At 42.8% G+C, this 25,635-nt stretch overlaps 1 protein-coding gene across 1 annotated transcript in view; it reads right to left on the reverse strand.

Annotated features, from left to right (window-relative positions):
* LOC136645284 (von Willebrand factor D and EGF domain-containing protein-like) overlaps window positions 1–25,635 on the reverse strand; it is a 207,787-nt gene that overhangs the window by 146,839 nt on the left and 35,313 nt on the right. Inside the window, exons 7-12 of the mRNA XM_066621524.1 lie at window positions 23,707–23,842; window positions 17,431–17,648; window positions 13,519–13,592; window positions 10,690–10,966; window positions 9,246–9,460; window positions 4,281–5,233 (exon numbers count right to left, since the gene is read on the reverse strand). Coding sequence (XP_066477621.1) covers window positions 4,281–5,233; window positions 9,246–9,460; window positions 10,690–10,966; window positions 13,519–13,592; window positions 17,431–17,648; window positions 23,707–23,842 — 1,873 coding nt within the window. The remainder of the gene's footprint in view (window positions 1–4,280; window positions 5,234–9,245; window positions 9,461–10,689; window positions 10,967–13,518; window positions 13,593–17,430; window positions 17,649–23,706; window positions 23,843–25,635) is intronic.

The raw sequence follows: 25,635 nt of genomic DNA on the forward strand, positions 1-25,635 counted from the left end.
ATTAAAATGGTGTCTGGGCACCTTCTGCTTGAAAATACATGTAACAGCATATCTGTCTGCAGTATCTCCACTGTTGCTGAAAAGCTAGCATAATGTTATGATTTGTCAAATGAGCCAAATAGGATTTAAGATTAGGCCTGAACCCTAATAAAGATTTTGTGGAGCAACTGTCTATTATTTGCTTATACCTGCTGCAGTATGTAAATGGTTAATATGTACCTGGAGGGCTGAGTACCTTGTGAGTGAACGATCTTTAAGACTAGGCTCCCTTTTATGAGAAAACCTCAGGTAATCTCATGTGTATTATGGAAAATGGAAAAAGCAAATGTTAAAGGTTTCCCAGGTAAGCCTCTCCATTTGGAATGGCTGCTGTGCATTACCTTGACTTTGATAGAGACTTTTCCATTGCTGGATAAGAGAAAGACGTGTGTGTGTGTGTGTGTGTGTGTGTGTGTGTGTGTGTGTCAAGAGCACACTTTGGCTGTTTCCTCTGCTTTGCAGTCTGATTTTCAGCCAGCTGCCTCAATTCATCTCCAATAACGGGAAAGCACCTGAGGCGTGATGTTTGCAGAAACATTATCTCAGGCTGCAATCACAAATAGCGATTTGAAAGTAAGTTGTATTGGTATCAACAAGATTTTCTTCCCAAGTAAATGTGCTCGGGATTGAAGCGTTGGTGGGTCGTTTTGTAAAATAATGTGTTCCAGAGATGTCAGAAAGTTGAAAACATAGGAAACTTTTTCCAAAAAGGGGGAGAGGGGAATGAATCCACTAAGTTTTTACTGCAAAGCTGAGCTATTAAAAGAAATGAACTGTTTAACTTACTGAATAATTTTGATATATTAATAATTTTGGAAAAGAAAATGGTGTTTTTCTTTCTGTGATCCTTGTCAAACAGATATTATATAATATATGTCATGTCTCATTATCCACTGATTTGGCATCCACTGATTTGACACATCATTGATACTGGGGCCCACCTTTAATGCCTTGTAACAAGGAAAAGAGCATCAAAATCACATTTCCTATCTTCGTACTGTTAAACCGTACTAGTTGCCAGCTTCTTGGGGTTAAAGATAGCTTTAAACACTTCCAGGTTTCTTGCTGCTCCGGTCTGGTCCCAGGATGCATTGGTATATAGACACTATACTGCATTCAATCATAATTTCATTCCATTAGATTCCATTATTCACTCCATCTGCTAGCTGAATGCAGTATAGCATCTATACCAATGCATTCTGGGGCAACAATGGAGGAGCAAGAAACCTGGAAGTAGGTCTTTAAAACCATTTTTCCACTGACTTGGTATCCACTTATTTTTATTTTTTTTTCATACATGGGGGATTCTGGAACAGAACCCCAGTGGATAATGAGGCACAATCTGTAAACATCATTACATAGCCAATTAGATTTGGCTACCTAACAATACCCCATGTCCTCGCTGTATGTGGAACAGTAGAAGAGGACATACATCTCTTTTGCTCAGTCAGTGCTCTCTCAGTTGCCACATTGCATTGACACTTGCTTACCAATATTGTTCACCAATATTACATGGCAAATCTCTCAGCGCAATCCAGCTCTGCTTGCATATAGTTGTGCCTAAATAGTTGGGGGATGATGTGGATGGGAAAAGTGGGAAAGCCCACTGAAAGTAAGATAAGGTAGATGGGCAGCAACCACGTGTGAATGTTCATTCCACTGTCCATTTACCCTGACTGACTTGCAGTGGGATGTACCCCTAAAAACACATCCCTATTCTCAATCTGGCCTGAATAGTCAGTGTAGCAGAGTTCACTACATCAGAGGGAAGGAGTGTTTTCTGGTTGTCTTGGCAGCAGTGATGCATTCCCTTTGCTTCCTGGTATCCATTTTGTAAACAGTGTCAACCCTTTCACAAACTGATGTGAAAAATTACCAAAAAAGTATGTATATTTCACAGAGAATGAAAATGTTTGTGAAATGTCACGCCTCATTTTGACTCAATGCCAATTAATACAGATGCAACATCTGAGGGTGACGTTACAGCAGGTTACACTAATGTGTACACTGATGCATTTACTAATTCAGTGGTTCCGAAACATTCAAATTATTTTATGTTTGCCTAAAACACCACCTGCTGTCATATTCCTGATTTATATGACATCTTCATTGTGGCAGCTCCTGGAATCCATATGTTCAGCAGACTGGTATCTCTCCTGGGTGGTTTTGTTGTGGGTCCTAGAGTACTATATGTGAACCATATGCTGGTGAGCTGGTTGAGTAACCTATAGCATCTGACAGGCCTTCAAGCAAATGTTCTTCGAGTGCAATCCTATGCACATTTGCGCAGAAGTGAATCCCACCCTGTCTGTGGGACTCACTGCCACAAAAGTCTGTATAGGACTACAATTTTACACACCATTTTGTCAACAGCCTTTTAAAATGTTGCTTGCAATTTTTTCCCCATACTTTGCTGCAACAATAGTAATGTCCTGAGGCATACGGAAAAATAAAAGGGTCACCACAATGCACGATGCATGTGGTGGAGCTGCTGTGAATAAAAATAAGTACACCATTTATTTTATTTAAAAAATTATAAAAGGAACGATGAACAAAGATTAGTCAGAAACAACTAAAAAATTAAGAAATGGAAAATGAAATATATGTCAATGAAAAAGCAAACAAAAACTAACACGATTTCCTGCACATGCCTACAAAATTGTATACATCACATACTATGGTATTTTCATCCACCATAATTCTGCAGAGTTTGTTACTCTTAAACGTTCTAGTTTATTGGATTCTGGTTCCCCACTTGCATATAGAGCAATGGCCACAAATATGGCCTTCCTTGTCCTTCCTATAGATTTTATATCCAGCGGTAACATTGTTTCTCACCATATTTAAATTCTCTTTTCAAACCAAGCACTTTGTCTCCTGTCTAGAGGCATTAGCAAAACCTATAGTAAGACTTATTTTTGCTTGCAAGGTATCTGTCAACATTAAGGTGATAGGAAAGAGGTAAAGAAAATCTGTAAAAGCGGTTTAAGATAATTGTCAACGTTTTTACAAGCTTACCAAGGAAAAAAAACAATGAATCACATGGCCACGTGGTCTGATTGGTTTATCAAGGTTAAAGTCCAATTATTAATTCAGTAAGGGCGCAATCCTAACCAACTTTCCAGCACTGGCATAGCTGTGCCAGTGGGGCATGTGCTGCATCCTGCAGTTGTGGGGCAGTCACGGAGGCCTCTTCAACGTAAGGCAATGTTTGTTCCCTTACCTCTGAGTTGCATTGCCCTTATGTCAGTGCTAGAAAGTTGGTTAGGATTGTGGCCTAGGTGTCTTACAAACCAATCCTATCCCCTTCATCAGCATAACTAGCGTTGTGCCAGTTGAGGCTGCTTTAAGGCAGTTGCAAAGCAGCCTCCACCTGCACGCCTCCTGGCAGGGAGGTTGTAGTGGCCTCCCACATGCCAGCAGATCCATGAAGACCTGCTAGAGCAGGTAAGCCCACACAGGGGTTTGGAGGGAGGCAGGGAAGGGTTGAATAGGTTGGGCAGAATGGGGAAGGGGATGGGCAGAATGGGGTTGTGACAAGGTGGGGAGGAAGGCTGATCAGGCCCAGGAGTGGGCAGGATCAGCAGTAGTGGCACACACTGAATCCTAACCAGGCCCCCTTCTCAGGGCCTGATGCACCTTCCAGGGTCAACGTGGACTTGTGCCAGCAACCATACTGATGCAGGTCCGAGTTAACACATAGTGGCTGCAGGGGATTGCCCCAAGGCAAATGTCCCTTTACCCTGAAGAGACCCCCAGCAGCAAAAAAAATCCCCTGCAGGACACAGCGATAAACTTGCCAGTGCCATTGCATCGCCATGCAGGTTTCAGGCAGGATTGGGCTGTTTACTAGTGAAGCTATACAAAGAGCAGACAGCTCTCTGCAACAGTAGCCCAGCTAGTGAGCCAGTACCCAGGGCCAGGTGACACGATGATGCCCTTGCATCACTGCCTTATCCCCAGGCCTGCACAGTCAACCCTCTCCCCTCTGCATGCGCAACCCAGTCCCTAGAAACGGCTCTTATGTTTCATTTGGAAGTGTATGAGACCAAGAGTGGCAAGAACGGTAAGTGCCGTCACCCCTTCCCCCCCAGCGGAGACAGCAGAAAACTGCCACTTCACCATGGAGGGCAATGCACCCCCAATCCCTGGCCTAGCTATGCTACTGCTCTGCAAATATTTATAAGCTGAATGTCAAAAGAACGCAGTACATACAGGTTAGGAACGAATTTTCTACTCACGTTTGGCAACTGTACAGTCATGGGAACTGAATCCTTCAATGCACTGGCATCCCCATAGAGTGCACTGTCCATGGCCGTTACAGAGATTGGGACATCTGAGTGCTGTGATAATTTCTTCATGCTTGGCAGGTACCTCACTTGTTGAATGAAACCATTCAGGTAGGTTTTCTAGCACTCTCTTTTCACAGTCATTTTCCAGAAATGCAACCATTGCTTCTGCCCATGTGAGGTCATCCTTGATTTGTACATCTGAGAGGCACATTTCAATAGCCACTTCCAGTTGGCTGCCAAGAAGTCCCTTGCAAGCTGAGCCTATGGTGGAGTGTTCAAGAAGCTTCTGGCAGTATGCTAAGGCTTTGGCTGAGGTTAGACCACTTGGAGTGGGCCACGTCAACTGGACTTTAGGCGGTTTTCCTTCAAAATAATCCTCTGGGAAAAAATATGTGAAACTTTCCAAGTCAGCTTGACTCAAGCTTTGAAAATAGGAAGCAGATATGTATTCAGAATTATCATCTTGCCTTCGTTCCATTGATACATCCTTCCAATGATTAAGAGAATCTGCAAAGCTTTCATTTTCAGTATTTTTCAAGGAGACCCTTTGCCCACTGGATTCAAAGTGGTTGTCAGGGCTCTCTCTTTTTTGGAGTGTCTGAGGCAAATCCCATTGTTCAAGAGGCTTGGCTGATGATCTCCCATCAGTTGGTATAAAAGAACCAGTTTCCATGTTACTGGCATATTCTGATGTGACATCTAGAGAAGGAATTATCCAAGTGTAATCTACATTCTCATAATGGCAACCTAAAGACAGTGGATGTGAATTCTGAAAAGTACTCAGAGTATTTGCAGACTGAAAATGCAACGCATGCATCTTCTGGCATAGGCAGTACTGGTTCTTCTCTGTCCCTTCAGACTGTGGTGGAGTCCTGTCAAACAAACTCTTGCCTGGAGCTATTCTAATAAAATAAAAGAAGAAGCAGGCTATCATCTAAAAGGCTTGATGTATTACAGTGAAAAAACTTTATTTCTATTCAAGGAGATATAATACTTTGCTTTATAAAAAAATGAATCACATGCTGAAATGTAAACAATTCAAATGCAAAATTACAGCACTTATTGTACACTTAAAGAAAACAAAATCTATAGTAGGCTTTTTCCATCTGTGACTGGTCAAACCAGATGCAGACTACTAGTCAAGAAATGCTGGAGAGCTTAAACATTTCTTTGAGCAACGAGAGTTACTTGCCTCTTCAGCGGTGCAATTAGCTACTATGGAACCTCTTGTGTGGTGGTCTCTTGTATGATGGCCACCTCTTGTGTGGTGGCCATAATGAATTAGCCATCAAAAAAGTGGTAGTCAGAGAATTACAACAAGGTAACTTGAGTTTATTGACAATCCTTTTAACACTAATCCAAGAGAACATATATAGAACAGCCAGAGTCCATATGCATAGCTTTTAAAAAATAAAAAATAAAAAAGCTGAAATAATATAACTAGGGAATTATTTTTGATGAGCAAACATGATATCAGTGACACAGAACATATGTAATAAGCAAAAAAAAAAAACCTTCTTGTTTTGGTCATAAACTATGAAAAAAACAGGAAAGATGGAAATATTAAACTGCATTGGCATTGGTAGCTGGAAAATAAATAATTTCTACTAGCCTTTAGAAAAGGTGAACAGAAAAATTATTATTAATAATACTTGGGTCAGAGAGTGGAAGGTAATAGTATGTTTGTTTCACTGCAACCAGTTAGACTCTGAGTACTTGTGCACACAAAATCTGATAATTAGTTTGAAAGCAAAATCCATCTTAAAAGAACTTTTACTTTTATTTATGAAGGGAGCACATACTGCTTCACACACCAATGAGGCAACTAGAATTTTATAACTGCATGAAACAAGAGTTGGAGAATGAGGCAGCAGAACTGTCAGTAGGTGAATTCTCCAACTAGCCCCTGGTGACTGGAGGCATTGAAGTTTCAAGGGCTCTAGCAAAGAGATTGAAAAGATCTCCCGTTACTATCTCCACTCTTTTTTGTCTAGTTTTGCAAGCATGCCAGGCACTTTGAAAATAGGGAGAACATGATTTATACGATTGACCTTGCTCATTTCTGCACTTTATCAAGAATGTCCACAAGTGACACCGATATCAGCATTTCATTTTCTACATCTGTGACTCGAATGCAAAACCAGCCTTGACTAGAGCGTACATCCCTGCATCAACAACCTTCACAAAAGACGCATTCAAGAGGAATAGGCATTCTGAGTAGAGATGTTGGAAAATTTTGTGCGTTTTGGATTTGGAAAAGAATTCTTGGAATTTGGAAAAGTCTACTCCCCCAAAATTACAGTGGAGCACCATAGTGCCCTGCCACCATTTACCTGCCCCCCCAGCACATGCCAGTTCAGAGGTGCAAAAATGGGCTTATGTCATTGACCAGGCTCCAAGTGAGAACATTGCAGGCTGCCTGGTCAGGCAGGCATTTCCCCCGATTCCCCTCAGTTGGCTGCATTCTTTGAGCCTCTCTCACTTGCCCTATGTTCAGTCTGAGATTAGCTGGTTGTCCTTTATTGGGAGCCGGGTAGAAATTTTTGGCTATCAACCTGAGTGTCACCTTGGTTGGTGATTTATTTTTTGCCTACCCTGACTGTCATGGGTGTTAGTATGGCAATGTCCCCTTGCCCCATTCTCCTTTCCTGCTGTTTCTGGTCACTTTAGGTAGGTGACATATGGGCTCGGTAGATAGGAATTGTGCGATTGACGCACATTCTGAGATTAGCAGGGTCAGAAAGTGAGCCAGAACCACTCAGATGACATTTGCCCAGGTCGGTAAGGATGACTAGCAAGCCCCTGGCTGGAACATGCAAAAAGTACCTTATGGCTTGGCCTGCGAGAATCTGCACAGTGCAGCTACCTAAATCCTTTGGGCTTGGTGGTGATAAGCTCACTCAAGCTATGTCTAAGCGTAGCATCAAGTCAGGATGTGACACCAATTGATGACCTGGGGGAAGCATATATTTACCACCATTCCCCCCAACTTAGTTGTCCACTTGGTTGTGAAATCAGGTTTTATCTCTCTGCTGTAGTTGATTATTGTTTATCCATAAAGTGGCCCTTTATCCTAAGCCTTTGTCTGGTGTGCTTATTTAGGGAGTGCTCAGGTAAAATGCAGACTTACCAAGCTCCAAGAATTCTTCTTAAGTCCCCCCAAATTCTCCCTCCCTCTCTGCTTCTCTCCTCTCTTATTTCTTTTTTCTCTCATTTCAGTCAGTAAAAGAAAAATTATTTCTCTTTCTCTTATTCCAGTCAATTGGCCTTCCCCCCTTTTCTTTACTGTTGTCACTCTGACCCTGCTGCAGAGAGAAAACAGGAAAAGTAAGGAAAGGAAGGGAGGGTAAATTCTTTATCTGAGACCCAACCAGCATGGCAGGTAACCACTCTGCTTCAACTGTACAAAAACTGAGGTGGTGAGGAGAAGGAAAATGACCCTCCCTCCTCTTCTGCTGCTTCACACCAACACTGGAAATGGTAAGAAAAAAGGTGGAGAATTGGCAGGAAGAGAGAGAAGAGAAATTTTATTAACTTAGTTAACTTAGTTCAAACCGGCAGTTGCTTCCCGTTGCTTCTGCAGGTCATTCTGAGACCCATAAAGGTCAACAGGGTGGGTTGCCAACCCAGCAGAACCCAGAAGAGGCCCCCACACCATCCCAATAAGGTATGGCTGCACTAAAAGGAGCATTATTGGGCATGGGGTCACAACTCACCACACATGGGTTCACAATCCAACAGTGAGTCTTGACCCACAATTTGGGAAATGCTGCTCTTATAGGATACAGGGATTCACCCTGGATATTAAAGTAATACTTTCATTGTGCCTTGGATACTGCTGTGAGCATGCTTAGTAGCAGCAAAAAATACTGGAACCATGGAACTATAATTCTCATGGTTCCAAGTTTCTCAGAAATCACTGTGCATATTTGCGACAATGTCTAGGGCAGGGGTCTCCAAACTTTTCGGCCAGAGGGCTGCATCAAATATCTGGTGTCCATGACTCTCCATGACTGCCCCCCAACTGCAGGATGCAACACATGCCCCACTGGCACAGCTATGCCAGTGCTGGAAAGTTGGTTAGGATTGTACCCACTATGTCAGCTGTTGCCTCAGGAAGGGCTTATTTTGGATGATGCTCAGCTGACTCTGGACTCTGAATTAATTATTCTGCTAACTGTCTGGAGAACATTTCACAAAGAAAAATGGGTTCACCAAAGTGAACAGAAAGATATTTGTCTGCCTATCTCTCCATCCACCACTATAAATAATTCTGACTTCAAGGCTTAAAGTAAGGTTAGAGTGGGTTGGAAGTATGTATCAAGTTGTTATTTAGGAGTTTGAATTCTAGTTTGAGTAGTTATTTGAATACTGAATATATTCAGTATTCTGGCTGACATATGAACAGCAATACCAAAGGAGTTTCATGTCTTCTATTTATTTAACAGAACAGACTTGTTCAATATTAACAGTTTCTGCTACAATTTTTGCCACATCTTGTCAAAACCTACCCTTGAGTTCTACAGTCACGTATTGTAATTAGTGTTGGGGAATTAAAGAGCAGAGGAAATATCAAACCTTCAATTTATGACTTCTGTCAGGATTTTAAATTTTCCAGAGTGGATGAGATATGCGATTTCTAACAGCTGAGGGGGATCTCAGCCCAGCTGCTAATGTGAAATCATTTGTGGATATGAAACTTTTCTTTAAATTACAGTAATTAAGAATGTGTGGTACACAGATAGATATGAGGGGTCTCAAAGGCCCTTGCTCTGTTCTTTGTCAGTGTAGGGCAGAGTTCTATGGCAGATGATTACATGTGCATTTGTTGAAAAACTTGTATAGAATTCTTTTAAAACAGAGATGAATCTTTCAGAGTCTCTCTTAGTATTGTAAGAACTTCCTGTTTCTTACCTCCAGGTTTCTATGAAATCTTCCTCAGATGTGCTATTCTGGTGAGACAGTACAGGACTCCCATCAGCCCTGTGGAAGTCATTCTGACGATTTCTGTCAAAGTTGCCACATAAACCTCTAGTGCTATTAAAATCAATGCTTGGTGCCCTTACTGTCAGACTCATTCCCCAGTCGCTTACATCAGCTCGAACAAATGCTCCTGAAGGGAATGCAATCTGAAGAAACAGAAAATCTGGTGAATGGAAGGCATGAGCAAATATCTATTGTTTTTCTACCAACAACATCCAAACACACACTTCAAATAATACTTGCACCCACTGTTTGAATGTGATGGAAAAGATGGAGGGGGGGGGGTCTTAATTAAATCCACAAGCCTGACCTCCTGATTTTTCTCCATTGTAGTCCAATCATGTCTCCTACAACCTTCTAAAACATGATAAGGGAGTCATCACAAAAGGAAGGAGTATTTGATCCTCTCTGCCCCCCTGCAATGAATACACCATACACAGATACCCCCCACACTCCCAAACACATCAAAACAGTGAATATCTGTCTTAGATATACAAAAATAATTGTTTACAAAATGTTGTATTAAAATATTGTTTACAAATATGCATTTTAAACTCATGCTGCGAGTGTCAGAAATAAGTCCTTTGAAGTCATTACCATTTCAGATTACTGATTTATATTCATTTAAGCTTTACCAGCTGTAGCTTTCCAGTTTAAACTGCCAACATGACAATAAAAGAACCTCTTGTGTTTTTCTTTGGCAAATTGTTTTATGGAGGCCACTTTTGCAAGAACCCACGCCCAAGTCATTGTAATCAACCCCCGTTGCTCAAATAAACATATGAATTTCTGGATTGAGGTAATTGTGCACATAGGACACAGTGAGGCAATGTCCTTCCTAAACCCTTGTGAGGTAGACCCACCTCCCTAGGGGAATGCGGAAGAGGATGGGACAGTCACACAATGATTTGCCAATTTTTTCAGCAAGGGATATTGTAACTTTAGCATACCCATACTGCAAATGTCAAATCTTTCTTTGAAGTATAGGTGGGACCTTGGTATCCATTGATTTGACTCACCACTAATACCAGGGTCCAACTTTAAAAAGCACCAAAATTCAATTTCCTACCTTCACGCTGTTGGATAATTACAATTTCATTCCATTCAGTTCCATTATTTATCCCATCTAGTGGCTGAATGCAGTATAGCATCTATACCAATGCATTCTGGGGCAATAATGGAGGAGCAAGAAACCTGAAGTGGGTCTTTAAAGCTATTTTACCGCTGATTTCCTAACCACCAATTTTTTTTAAATTCACTGAGGCTCCAGAACAGAACCCCAGTGGATAACAAGGCATGACCTGTATATCTATGTTTGTAACCAGACCTATAGTTACTCATCAGCAACAGTACAAAATACATTTGATCTACGTACAGTAATTTTTTTCTCTCCATAGGACTTCATGATTCTAACATGTTGTTGGGTTAGGGCTCCGATGCTTTTAATGGCCAGCTGAGGCTTGGTGTCCAGGAACTGCCCATTGCACATGTCTAGGACCACAATATCATTATCTTCTCTTACAGCAACGCCACAGTTACAAGCACTTGCAAGGTAATGGCTTCCACAGTTCCACTGGCGCACATGTACTTCAAACTCACGGGCAAGGCTCTTGTACAGAACAAAAGTTCCAACCAAGTAGTTATTGTAATGCCTACATAATCAAAAGAATAGCATAAAAGAAGGATTTACATACATGGTGTGCTTCACTGTCTTGCTTACTCTTTAACAACAAGATTCCTTAATTAGATCAGTATGGTGGCTGGCCTCAGAGGGGAAAGAAAATAAACACTTGGTGAGAAAACACTTTTTCATCATAAGCAAGCATACGCCACTGGAGTTATTAGCTGGGAGTGCATCAGGATTCATGCAAGAAGCTCATGGCTGTCTAAAAGCTGCTGCTATGGCAACAGGTATGAATAAGAAGGATAAACATTTGATAAAAGTAAATGGGAAAATATCTCTGCCTCCAGGCTTTAATAAATATGTTTTAGTTGTTACTAGATGGTGTTCTTCAAAGCAAAATCAGTGCTCAAACAGCATTTTCTGTGACTCTTCACCTACTTTTACAAGGATGACTATGGCTAGCTGAACAATTCATATGAAAAATTAGGGCTCCTCCAAAATCCTGTTAAAGTGAAGTAATATATATATAATTTTTTTTTTTCCAGAGAACACCTTTGCAATGAATGCAAGTTTTACTATCAGCTGGAATTGCAGTCAGCATATGGCCATGTGCTGAACAGTTTGGAATATTTACACTTCTGTGCTACCTGTGGAATTCAAGAGCAGGGCAGGCTCTGGGTTTCACGGTGCCCTTGGCAAACTGCTGTCCATGGGCCTTCTCCTACATAGGTGGGCCCAAAGAGGGTTCTGCCCCATGACACAAATGCCCCAATTCTATGCCTGCCACTTGGTCTGCCACTATCCAATCCTATTCCCTGCCACTTCCACTGATGCAGCCACATTGGTGAAGTGCCTGCTGCATCCAGTGGTGGCAATTAAACTGTCGGTTAGAGGTATATAAAAATAATTTTACTTACCCTCAATAGGTTGCCAGATCACCAATATGTCTTCGCAGACCTACACCAGCCATTTTGCTGGCATAAGTCCAAGGAGTTGGGTAGACCATAGGAATGGACTGAAAAGACTGCAATTATACACAAATGTTCCTGGGAGTAAATCCCATTAAACTAAGTGGGACTCTCAGTGCAATCCTATCGTAAGCCTGTGCCAGTAGTGCAATCCTGTTGAAAGCATATGCCAGTCCCATTCCACTGGCACGCACTGCTGCAAAAGTGACATAAAGCTCTTTGTAGCAGCACAACACCCAGGTGCACCAACAGGAAGGCTGAAGCCTTCCTGCTGGTGCCAGCATAGAGACAGAGGCCCGTTGGAGCAGGTAAGTCCAGGGCAGGGGAAAAGGGAGGGTGGAAAGGGAGGAGACAGGGCTGGGGTGGGAGTACAAGGGGGTGGGATTGGCAGTACCAGTGACCTCCCAATCCTGAGACTCTTCCTGGTTCTGTTCTGCCTGCACAGATCAACACAGACTTGTGCCAGTGATATCACTGGTGTAGGTCCAAGTTGACCCACTGTGGTGGATGGGGCTCACCCTACAGCAGTGGTTCTCAATCTATCTGGAAGAGTTTGAGAGCCACTAAGTCTTTGCAAGGGAGGGAGGGAGGCAGCGGGGGCAGGGGGAAAGCAGTGACACGATCCTCAGGATCGCGCTGCTCAGGGGGGCTGCAGGGACTGGGATGAACTCACCAGTCCCTGCAGCAGCCTCCCCAGGGTGCGGGGAGCCCTGCGCGAGTGCCTGCAGGGCTCCCCAGCCGCTTGGAAGTGAAAGTAGAGCTATCGCACTCCACCTCCGCAAAACCAGAAGTGGAGCGCGATTGCTCTATTTTCACTTCAAAGCGGCTGGGGAGCCGTGCAGGTGCTCGCTCAGGGCTCCGCACACCCCAGGAAGGCTGCTGCAGGGATTGGTGAGTACATCCCAGTCCCTACAGCCTCGTTAGCGGTGCGATCCTGGGGAACGCGTCGCTGCCTTCCCCTTGCCCCCACCCCTTAAGGGGGCAGAGGCCAGGGCCCTCAGGCTGGGGCATCGCAACACCCCAGTCTGAATGCCACTGCCCTATGGGAAGGAGACAAATATCACCTTACCCAAGGAGACCTCTACCTACCAAAAATCTCCTGTGAGGTGCAATGCAGCCTGCGACAGCACCACCATATCGATGCACAGGGATTTAGGTTGGATTGAGCCAATGTTAGGATCATGCGCTTAATTTTTCCTGGATTTCAGTTATGATGACCTAATCATATGAACCACCAGGTTGCAGCTCAGGATGAAGCGCAATGACCAATTTGACAGTCAATCACAGTTCATTCATCAAACAAGAGAAAAGTCTTACTTGAATAAAATACAACAAGCTTCAGTAACTACTTTAGGGCAATTCCTGTAAGTTACAGTTGAATAGCTTTAAAAACATAATACATTCTAAATAAATGTCCTGTTCTATTTCTATAAAGAATCTAGGCATTGGGGGGGGACGGGGACTTTTTTGCCTTTTTATCTATACTGAATACCTTGGAGTTGTGCTTTAGAGATTTACTGCAAAGGGATAGAAGAGCCTTGGAGACAGAAGAGCAGAATATCAAAATATATCATTATGGTAAAAGCAAATAACCCCATAAAAGAATACTCACCATCCATCAAATGTGATGATGTGCGGATCAGTGAAAGAGTAGCAGTGCTCTGAAGGGAGGTCTTGAACTGTGACCTAGTTAAAATGAGATGTGCCTCATAAGGTCTCTCAGGCAGCGGGTGTATTACGTTTTCTTACTCACAAAACATTATGGGCTGCAGTTGACTGTTGAGGCAAGTCAAAATCTGACTTCTAAAGCATGAGACAGGACCAGCATATTCTGGATTCTGCTTATTATCATTACGATAATATGATTTGTGTTATGGACACTCTAAAAGTATAGAAGGGCTGCACAACTTCTAGGTAAACATTGTTTGGAGCAATTCACACGGAAACAGTTTTACAACAGGGATGTGCCAAACCACCAAGTCGTGAGTCGAGTTCCAAGTCTCCACCCCCTTGACTCAAGTCACAAGCAAGGCATAACAGACGGCTGTCATGACTTATCCAGAGCCTTTTTAAGAGTCATGTTGACTCAAGTCTGAGTCTTTTCGAAAAGTGACTCAACCTAACGTCCTCCCACCAGGTTTGCTGCTTGTTCCTGTTTGTATGCCAGCTTCCAGATCTCCCACAAGGTCTTTCAGGGTGATGCAGAAGTGGCAGAAAAAATAGCAAGCAGGCACGCACACAAAGTCAAATCATGGGCTCCAAATGATGAGTCTTCATGATTCAAGTCTATATGAGTCATGACTCATTTCATTTAGAAACCAGAATTGCGAGTCAGTGCCCAAGCCATTGATGCATGTGAGTTGTGTTTACATGAGTCGCAAAAAACATGTGTTTCGCAACTTGAATCGAGCCTGCAAGTCACAAGTCCCCATCCCTATTTTACAAAATGCACTTATAATATGGAATTTATATGAAATTCAGAGTGTTAAAAAGCAAATCCTCCTTAAATAACATACAGTCCAATCTGATCCCCACTATTCTAGTCAATGCAGCTTCTCTGATGGTGCACACCACTGCATCCAATGGTGGGGCAGAGGGTGACCAGATGGCCAACTAGAGCTAAGTAGAAAACTTTTTTACTTACATCTGGGCAGGTCTTCTGGCCACCAATGGGACTCATTCAGCCATGCTAACTAAGTAGCTGGCATACGTGTGAGAAAAGAATGGGGGTGGGTGGGTTGTAAAATGGGGGACAGAATCCAGCATTCACTTTTGCTGTCGAAATCCACCCCCTCCTGCCCACTCCACACCCCAAACCTCTCCCAACCTTCCCGCTCCCTTTCTACCAACTACCCCTGCTGCCGACTTACCTGGGTTCGTGAGCATCAGACTCCTCAGTGGTGGGCACATGGAGCTGCCAACTGGTTCCGTTGGCAGCTTCATGTGCCCAGCAGCAGAGCACCATTAGTGGCAGTGGAACTGCATTTGTAGCAGCTGAAGTCGACTTCCGCTATCATAACTGGCCCATAAAATTAAGCCAATAGTGCAGTAACATTTTACTTAATCAAAAGCTAAATATAAACCCTTTTCCCAATACACATGAGTCAAAAACCTTACTGAAATTAAAAGCCCAACTTTAAATCCAGATGGTATGTAAGGTGTTCTGTCACAATAGCTAATTACCATAAGAAAGAAGCAAGCCAGGGTGTGTACACTTGACCTTACATTTTTATGGTATATAGTCAGAATGATTAAAACACTTTAATGTGCAGGTTTTTAACTGGATTCTGATCTTGGCTCCTCTGTTGTAAGCTTTTAATATAATCCAATCAACTATATCGCAGAACCTTCTTAGTAAATGAGACAATATTATTGCTAGCACAGCCAGTTATGCCTACAACTTAACTTACATTTATATGGTACAGTTTTGGAAAATATTGGCACCTGAATCTCATATATACTCACTGGGATTTTCTCCAGCAATCAGTTTCAACAGGACTTATATAGCCATTGAAAGATTTTAGCTTTCATGACCCAAAGTATGTCTTCCAGGGCCAGGCCATCCAAAAAGCCAACTGAAGTACAGTAGTCATATCAAGTCATATCAGGCAGCAGATCAGTAGGGGGTGCTCTGGCTGCCTATTTGCCTCCCCTCCATTGCTTTTCTTTCACTCCCTGGACTGGAAAAAGAAGAAGTGGACAGAGAGGAAGAGGAAATGTGGAGGGGAGGAGTGTTCTGAGCTAAAACATCAGAGAGTGGAAAGGACAGAGGCTGACATGTCATTTGGGCTGCTGCTTCAGGAGTCAAGAGACCTTAGGTCAGCCCTGATGTCTACTCATGTGCAAATACAAAGAGGTTTGCAGCACAGCCATCGGTGCTCCTACTCAGAAGTAAGTCTCACTGCATTCAGTGGGAGTTACTCTCTGGTATATAACTGCAGCCTTAAGCATCAATAACAAATGCATCATTTTTGCTTCCACCTTTTTTCTGTCACTGAAAATAGTAGCCTCACTATGGCTTTGCTCAGTTTGGTATTTTAAATGGAAACAGCACAGCTATTTGCTGTGGAGGACAAGGATTGTATACACCCGCCCAACAAGCCTTGGTTCTGAACCTAATCTCTTTCTCCTCCCACTGTTGCTACTTTCATTTTAAAAAAAACAAAGCAAAGATAGAAGCAAAACAAGCAGGTTTGGCATCACTTATGAACAACCGTGATTAGGATCACAAAGTATGTTTCATAAGCCTGTTTCATGCATACTTCTTAACACCTAATGATTTTTTTTTTAAGTATGCAACTTGAAATATAATGTGTGCCTCAAACAAACAAGTATCTGGAAACAGCCTATCCTATGGCAAACACAAGTTTGCTGCCACTAAGTGTGAATTTGTCCTTACTCAACTTTGTTTCAAGACAGCCATCAGAAATCTTTCCATGTAAATGTGTTTAGGACTGAAATGTTATGTTACTTTAAAATTCAACCTCAGAGACATCTTTCCATCTATAATACATTATGATGTTTGCCAATCCATAATGCATTGTGTACACTGTGTGATGACTGAAGCCTATCTCAGGTGTTTTACAGGCAACAAGGTTTAATAGTTCTCAGTGATCGTTAAAAAGAAAACATCCTTTTAATTTCCTGACTCTGAGGAGAATGCAGTTGGAACAGAGTCTTTCCTGAAGGAGAGCAAAACAGTAAGTGTCTTCAGGCACCTAGATGTCCTTGTTATCTGGTGTGCTCCCTGGGGCATTTGTTGGGCTGCTGTGAGATACAGGAAGCTGGACTAGATGGGCCTATGGCCTGATCCAGTGGGGCTCTTCTTATGTTCTTATGCTGTAAAGTGGCCCCTCTGCTTCTGAGCCATTTGGGAAGGCAAGAGCAAAGTGGTGGCAACACTATGACTGTCTCAGAAGCAGAGGGGGCTAGGCCACTTTATACTGGCATTCAGGCGCCTGAAGACTTACTGTTTTGCCCCCCTCCAAGAATGCCTCTGAGTTGGAGAGAAAGCACAGTTTACTTCCAGGGTAGGTCCTGTTGTGTTAGAGAAAATGATGTCTGATGCAGCCAATAGGAAAGTTTTGTTTCCCACAAATATAACTTCTGTTATCTGTTAAGGCTCCAGGAAATTGAAATATTTATATTTATTATATTTACTATGAATATTGCTATTTCCCACAGTTTGAGTTTAATTCTGGACTTGAGATTGTGTGTGCATACATACATGTAGGAATAGGCATGTGTACATGTGAATGAGCAGTGTTGGCAGCTTGAATCTGATAGTCAAGACTGAACAGATAACTCAACCCTCATCATATACGAACAGATCCCCCTGTATATTTCTCTTGATAAGGCTCAATTATTTCCAAATATGTTTTTATAGTATTGTTTCCCTCATCCCCTTTCAAATCTACAGTTTCAGAAACTTAAAACAATGACTTGAGCTAAGAGCTTATGTACGCTCGTACTTTATGTTCCTTCTCTACACCAAGAGAATTTCCTAGTTATCTGTTTAACCAACCTTCACTTCCACTGGTGTATAGCCGTGCCAGAGTGGTCCACTTCCTTGAACAGGCTCAGCTCTGATGTAGCTGATGAGATTTCCATCCCGTGCAAAGTTATTTGTAGCTCTTATAGTAAGTGATGCTCTTGTACAACTGCCTTCTTTACAGGGCATATGTTCCAGATCCACCAGGCATGTTGAAAGGGCTATGTTGGGAGTTCTCCGAATCAGGTTATCTGAAATATGCATGAACATATCAGCTAGTTTATACTTCCCTTGCAAGACTATATGCTAGTTTTGACTTTCACTTTTATTAAATAAAATTGGATGGTTTTCCTTAAGGGACAACACTTGCTGCTATTTTTAATATCCATGCATGAAAGCATTTGCAAACCAAGCAAAGTAATTACATGGGGGGGGGGAGGGAATAATAGTAATACAGACAAAACACATCATCAAATATGTGTCTATTATTATTAACATCATCTTATTGTTCATCATTATTATATATGCCATCCATGTAATTAAATTTACAAGGAATTAGAAGGCAGGTCTCTGTCCCAAGGGATTTACAATCTAGAAACTGATAATAAAAAGAAAAATGGAAGGGAATTGGAGGTAGGAGTAAATGGAGGCATATGATGGTATGTTGAAATGGGATTCTACAGGATGTGCACTGAAACAGAAAAATAAAGTTTCTTCTATTTTGCAATTTTATCATGAGATTTCCTGAACTTGGAGATTTCTTTCTACATCTGTTAAATGACCTTTTATTGTGTTACTTTCTCAGTTAGATATGGAGTGTGTTTGTAGTTAGTAGGCAGAGAGTAGTTAGTTCTTATTTATGAAATTTTAAAAGCAATTTTTGACGGATGCAATATTTGCTTTGGGAAGAGTATTATCTTGTTCCGTGTGTCATTTGGTTTAAAGGAAAAATATAGCAGCTTCCCAAGACATGTACCTTATGCAAAACCATTTGGGCTGTTCTTTATACATTGCGTGCACATACTCTGAAAATGGAGATGCATCTCTGTGTCACATAAAGTAATATAGTAAAGTAACATGTGAAATGGGCCCTAAGAGAAAACATAAGAAGAATAACTCCAAAGAATATGTCTACTATACACAAAGTAAGAAGAAATGTTTGCCATAAATGAATATACATATAAAATGTAATATTATTGGTTCAGCTTCACTGCAGCAATGTCTAGCCTTGAAGCAGAGAGTCATCAAGGGCTATGGTTGGTTATTATGTTGTTTAGTAAAGTAAGAAGTTAGACAGAAAAAAAAAACCTACTGCTGTTGTCTTTAAATCCTACTCAGTTTCCTAGCTGTTTCGTTATTTTGGCATGCCTAATTATGAAAATAATCATGAAAGTAAATCTACATAAAAATAAGTTAAATCCTAAAAAGCCATCACTCTCCTATCAAAATATAAAACAATGTAAACATAGGACCTGAGTGAGAAAATGGCCTTCTTCTAGTCATGCAAACTATTCTGCCTATGCGCATGCGCACATGCGCCCCCCCCCCCATTTATCTCATGTCTGAAGTATTGCTACATATGTTACTTAGGAGTAGACCTAAGAGGAATGTTCAGAAGAGGAATGTAAAGCTCTGAGGAAATTTAACATAATACAGGTCCAGCCTTGTTATACATGAATTTTTTATACCTGGATTGACTCAACACGAATGGCCACTGCAAATGAGAAGGAATGTGCTGATCCCTGGAGAAGGGGGAAAATGCACCCCTTTAATATCACAGTTTTATCTGTGATTAAAGCAGTTAAAAAACTGCTTTTTACTGTTGCAGAGAGACAGTCATACAAGTGATTACAGGTATAACCTAAGCATCCACAGATTTTTCTGTCTCAAACCTGATGAGAAGGGCCCTTTAAATTAAAGGCAAACAGTTATTTAATAATGCCAGAGAGGGTAGCCGGCTGACAATCAATCCATCAATCATTCTTTCTGCAGGCTTCACTCCTCCCTTCCCCCTGAGCACATGAAAGAAGGCTAAATGGCAGCGATTATCACCTTCTGCATTCTTTCCCCCTTACTGGGGCTCCTGGTGAAGGGAGGGATTGCTGCCTCCTAGTGAAACCTAAGTGCTTGGAGAGACACTGATTGCCTCAGTGTGCATTACAATGGCCTTCAAGACTATTTTTAAATCACCAGAACAAAGAGACTTTGTTTTTTAAATTGATTTGCTATAGTGCATTTTTTGCCATCCACTTGAGGTCTTGGAATGGAACCCTCACAAATAATGAGTCTCAACCTGTACTTGTAATAAAGCCAACGCAGGGCCCAATCCTATCCAATTTTCCAGTACCAGTGCAGCTGTGCCAATGGGGCATGCACTGCATCTTCTGGTGGGACAGCAGTCACAGAGGTCTCCTTAAGGCAGTGTTTTTCAAACTCTCCAGGAGAGTTTGAGCCACTGTAAGTTCTTGCAGGGGCAGGGGGGATGCAGTGGGGTGGGTGGAAGGCAGTGGTGCAATCCCCAGGATCACACCCCTCAGGGGGCTGCAGGGGCTTGGGAACATTTACCCAAGCCTCCTGCAGCCTCCCCAGGGTGCGGGGAGCCCAGTACGAACCTTTGTTAGGGCTCCCCACAGCAGTGAAAGTGGAGCTATTGAGCTCCACGTCCGCTTTAGCAGAGGCAGGGCACGATCACTCCGCTTTTACATTCACTGCTGCAGGGAGCTCTAACAAGGTTCGCAGGGGGCTCCCCACACCTTGGGGAAGCTGCAGGAGGCTTGCTTAAGTGCTCGCAAGCCCCTGCAGCTCCCTGAGCGGCACGATCCTGGGGATCACACCATTGCCTCCAGGCTGCCCCCACCCCTTAAGGGGGCAGAGGCCAGGGCCCACAGGCTGGGGCGTCACAATGCCCCAGTTTGAAAAGCCCTGCCTTAAGGTATGGGAATATTTCTTCCTTTACCTTGCGGCTGCATTGTGGTTCCACCTGTGCTGGAAAATTGGATAGGATTGGGCCCTCGGTTACTTAAACTAAAAGGTTAACATTTAGCTGTATACCACTGTCACAAGTCTTTGTTGGAATGACAGGATTTCTTTTGTGTTGAAGATGAGGAATAAAGTAAGTAGGATTTGGATTTAGATTTTTTTTAAACCAATACAGAGATTAAAAGGGTGAGTGGGGAACTGGTGAATTGTGACTCAGTGGAGAGAAAAACTGTTATAATGGTTTGCATCCTATATCAAAAAGCCAGTTACTGGTGTTACATTTTTTGTATGAGAAGTCTGCTGTCCTCTAGGTAGCACATGTACACCAGGAATTCTGTGGGAGACAAGGATGATTCACATCAGCACTCATTAACCACACCCAAAGCAAGGTCCTCATGCCTTTGAGACTGACTTGCTTCCCCAAACAAACTGTGAAGGGATATGTGGGTGACAAGAGTGGTTGATAGACCTAGTTTCCCTTGTTGGGCCATTGCTGCCTCTTCACCCAATATTTCTAATATAGCTGAACAATTGGCCAATCATTTAAGTAGGGTGAGTTACAGAACTCAAGATATTAGGGAATTAAGGCCAAATCCTATCCAATTTTCCAGCACTGTTGCAGCTGTGCCAGAGTGGTGTATGCTGCATCCTTTGGTGGTGGGACAGACACCTCCTCAAGGTATGGAAACATTTGTTGCCTTACCTCAAGGCCACATTTTAGCTGCACCAGAACTGGAAAGTTGGATAGGATTGGGCCCTTAGAGCCCAATTCTGAGCTCTTTAGCACTGTTGGTATGAATACACCACGGCACTGGGTCTCATAAATGTGCCATAAAGCACATTTATGGCACCCTCCATATAGGGGACCACTGGCCCAGCCCAATGTTAGTCAGTGCTGAGCCAAGTGCCAGATAGATACTGCCCAGAGCAAGGGAAGAGCTTTAGGCAGCAGTAAGGTTTGTCAGGGTGGGAGAAGGCATTCTGGGGGAAGGGCAGGACAGGGGAGAAACTGAGGTGAGAGGGAGGTGGGACCTTGCTTCACCAGATCCAATGCTCTGTGTCAGACTGAAGAGGCTAACATGGAACTTTTCCAGCCTGCACCAGCAAAATATCTGGCACAACTGGAGGAGACCAATTGCAGGACCTGCACCCTTACCCATGGTAAGGGGACAAATGTCCCCTTCCTCCAAGGAGACTCCAGCAGTTGCTGCAGCACCCATAGCATGCAGCAGTAGCCATTTTGGAACCACTGCTCCCCTGGGCACCAGGCAGCTCAGAATTGGGCTTTAAGTCACAGTTTGGTGTCTATTCCATCACAGTTATTACCCTGGGGGTGAGGAAGAGATTAGGGGAAACTCCCAAACCCTGGCAGGATGCAACCCACACCCTCTTTCACCACCCTAATTCACCTAACCACTGAAGGTTTATGTGGTCTGCTTATTAAACCATAAGTAGCCAGGTTCTTTTGAAGTACTTTCCCTTGGACAATAAAATGTGTCACACTTAATCTTCAAAATAGAAGGATTTTATTATAAAAAGGTTAGTCTTTAAGGGAGCTCTAGTTGCTCCATAAATATTATAACATGCATTTACAGTAACAGATCAAAATAAAAAAGGTTAGCTAGCTTAACAGGAGACTAAGAGTTACCAATATTACAGGCCAGTCAGTCACATAATACTCCCTCCACCACACAGACTGCTAGACCCACCTCCCTTCCTCCTACTCTCTTCCTTCCCTGTGAACCCACACCCAGGTTTTATACTCCAAATTACCAATTAACTACATCTGGACAATCTCAGGTCTTCTGCCTAGCAACCAGCTTAAAACCTCTTAAAGGAAAAGAGGTTTTTCCTTTGTCATGCCCAACCCCATGACACATCTAATGCAATCCATTGCATGGCCATAGAAACACCAACAGCCCTGGGTAGCGAAGAAGGAGGGAAAGCAGAAAGTCCAGCATCCGCCATCACCACCTCCAGATGCAGCTGCCTTCTTAGGCATGGCCTGTGCTACATAGTGGCTACAAAATTGTCAATGGGCCTGGGAGGCAGAGGAAGGGAGGAAAATGATATGTTTAATGCCATGTTTTATTTCCCCTCTTCTGATCTTCCACACCATTTTTTTTTTTTTTTGTCTTTTTAAGACTGTGAGCTCCTTGGGAATAGGACTACTTAATAAAGGTAGGAGGACAGAAAATTAGTAAAAGCCACATTGTCTACTCATGATGTGGAGGGGAAAAGGAGAGTTGTATGCATGCATTTATTTAAGATAACAAAATTAAACTCACTTGAGTTTATAAGGATGTTAATAGAGTTAATACAAGGGGGGGGCAATTCTATCCTATCCAATTTTCCAGCACTGGTGCAGCTGCAATGCAACCCCAAGGTAAGGGAACAAATGTTCCCATACCTTAAGGAGACCTCTGGAACTGCCTCTCCACCACAGGATGCAGTGCATGCCCCATTAGCACAGCTGCACTGGCACTAGAAAATTGGATAGGATTGGGCCCGGTGTGTTTGGGAATAACATTTGGAATGGAAAGCAGTATCCTGAAGTACAGGTCAAGAAGTGAATCTACCATCCCCAGGGCAAACATTTCTTCTCAGGCACCAGCAACAAACTGTAGACTAGATTTCTGAGGGACTTTCAAAGATATGGGGGGGAGGGATAAGAAGAACCATTCCTGCCTTTTTTACTATTTCTGTGGTGCTTTGTGATCTGATCAACCTTCACTACACTAGTTAGTTATGCTGGGGACAAGGTGTGACAGCTGCTACACTGTCACAACATCTCAGAGCATATTATTAAGCCATCACTGAGCTTGCAAACATTACCCCAGTGGTGGAGGTGAACATGCCTATGACAGATGTTCGGGACTGGGGTGCTAGTATGCGACATTCATAAAATGTGGATCATTTTCCTCCTCACAAATAAATAATTAATGTTCTGGTCTTATAAATAAGACTCACCTAGCGCATCTATGGCTGGACTAAAACTGTAGAACACATACCTTCCAGTTCCATGATGTCCATCATTCTGTCCACTGTCTCTTTTATTTTATACTGTTGCAGTCTGTTATACTTTTGTGCCAGCCACATAATCTATGATTTTACTATGAATCTTAGATAATGTAATGCACTTACCACAAGCTTTAAGTGTTTTGTTGTTTTGTTTTATAATCTAGCAGCCTGTTATCCGGATTTAGTGATATTAAAGGGTAAGGTTCTTCTGCCCACACTCCATTTTTAGATTCATTATAGTGATTTCAAGGGGAGAAAAAAAGTCAGCAAATGTGCTTGATCAAATGCTCCCTGACATAAGGCTCTTACCAGAATCCCTGGTACTCAGCTGCAAAGTAATTTTACAGATGTCATCCTGGCCCAGACAGGTAATAGGGATGGTACTTAGGATTGTCAAAATATGCTCCTGGCCATCTTCTGCAATTTGTAAGGACTCCGGCACAAACTAGAAATAAAGACAGATGTACAGTCAGGGGCTCTGTTCATATTAAGCCTTGACCTGTTTTGATGGCCTCTGATTTAGAGCAAAGATGAATTTTCAGCTTTTGCATCAAAAGTTGCCTGTTCAACAAGGGAGAATTTTTTTTTACTAAAAGTAGACAACTGACAGAAAAAGAAAATCAATGTTTTCAAAGCTGTTTTGTGGGGAGGTGTCACAGTTTCTAAGTTTTGGGGTTGAGAAGTGTGACTGAAAAGGCATATGTCTGACAAAGCTGAAAGGCATGTGACTGACAAAGCTGAAAGAATGAGATGCGCAATGAGAGGTCCATGACCAGCTTTTTTCTTCTTCAACTGAGGAGGTCCAGAGCTGCTGAAAGCTGCCATTGAGCCCAGGACAAGATACCTGATTGCCCCCTTCCTACATTTTCCTGTAAACCAGATGTTTCCAAATTTATAAACAAGTTTTTAATTGACAATTTTGACTTGTATATTAATTTATATTTAATATATGACATATTAATATATGATGCACTGGATACAGTGCAGGTCAGCAGGCCTGCCTATTCCAGCACAAGATAGGTTTGGGCTGTGAATTATTGGCATTCATCTGATTGTATTCTCCCATAGAATAGGGTTACCAGATAGAAATGGGGACAGAGTGCCTATACCTTTAACCATTGTATAGAAGAGGGAATTTTCACAGGTGCAGCTCAACACGGAAGGGTTAAAAAAACTGCACCTGCCAAAATTCCCTCTTACAGGGATTACCATTCCCTTACCATTCCCTCTATACAATGGTTAAGGCACTCTGTCCCGTATGTATCTGTTAACCCTACCATACAAGCCTAAGTGAGAGGGCCTTCTCTCATCTCCACTACCCCCTGACATTCTTACTTTGAGTAGTGCTACTTTGTTTCTTCAACCTCAGCAAAATCCTCCTCATTTGCATCCAAGGACTGGCTTTCACTATCTCCCTCATTACTATATGATTATTTTGAAACAAAGCCCAGATGAAATACACTTGCCTGGTGTTTTTTGTAGTTTTTTCCCCCATTTTTTTTTTCTTTTCAGCACTCCAAACTTATATTGTACTCCATACAAATTTGTGCTTATATTTGTACTCCATTTCACCTTCAAACAATACCTAAATACATGCAGACTTGATTCAAGGCCATGTGTTCTAGAGACACACACTAGAAGCAGGGGTGGAGCTGACTTTTGGAGCCTAGAAATTTTGTGAACTAAACTGGCTGACCTACTTCTGGGGCCTAGCAGTTCTGGTCTAAAGTTATAAGGGTGCAATTCTATCCTGCACTGGAAAAGGCAAGCCAGGAGGCTTGCGCTATATCCAGCACAGGATAATGGCCATAAGCGGCTCAGCCAGAGGCAAGGGGAAACTATTCCCCTTACCCCCTGGGTAAAGGCCTCTGGCCCCTATAGGTCTCCTCTGACTTGTGCCTCTTATGGTGGCACAAGTCCGAGGAGAGTAGAGCAACTTGAAGCTGCTCCATTCTCCCTGGGAATGGGGGTTGGGGTCTGGCATAACTTCCAGATCCCAGCCCTACCTCCCGCTCCCTGTCTGCTCCCCCCCCGCCACCCTCTGCCCTCCCTCCCCCCCCAGGAACGCCTCCCCCACCTACCTTTTCTCCTTGTGTCGGCCCAACTGGGCCGACGCAAGAGTCAAGGAGGAAGCTGGCGTGGAGGCTTCCGTCAGTTTCCACAGGCCAGCGCTTCTCAGAGTGCTGGCTTCCTCACGAGGGCCAGCGCAGGAACCCTCCTGGGCCAGCACAAGGGACT

The sequence above is a fragment of the Tiliqua scincoides genome, chromosome 1 (genome assembly GCF_035046505.1).
Source record: "Tiliqua scincoides isolate rTilSci1 chromosome 1, rTilSci1.hap2, whole genome shotgun sequence".
In the NCBI taxonomy this organism is placed as follows: Eukaryota; Metazoa; Chordata; class Lepidosauria; order Squamata; family Scincidae; genus Tiliqua; species Tiliqua scincoides.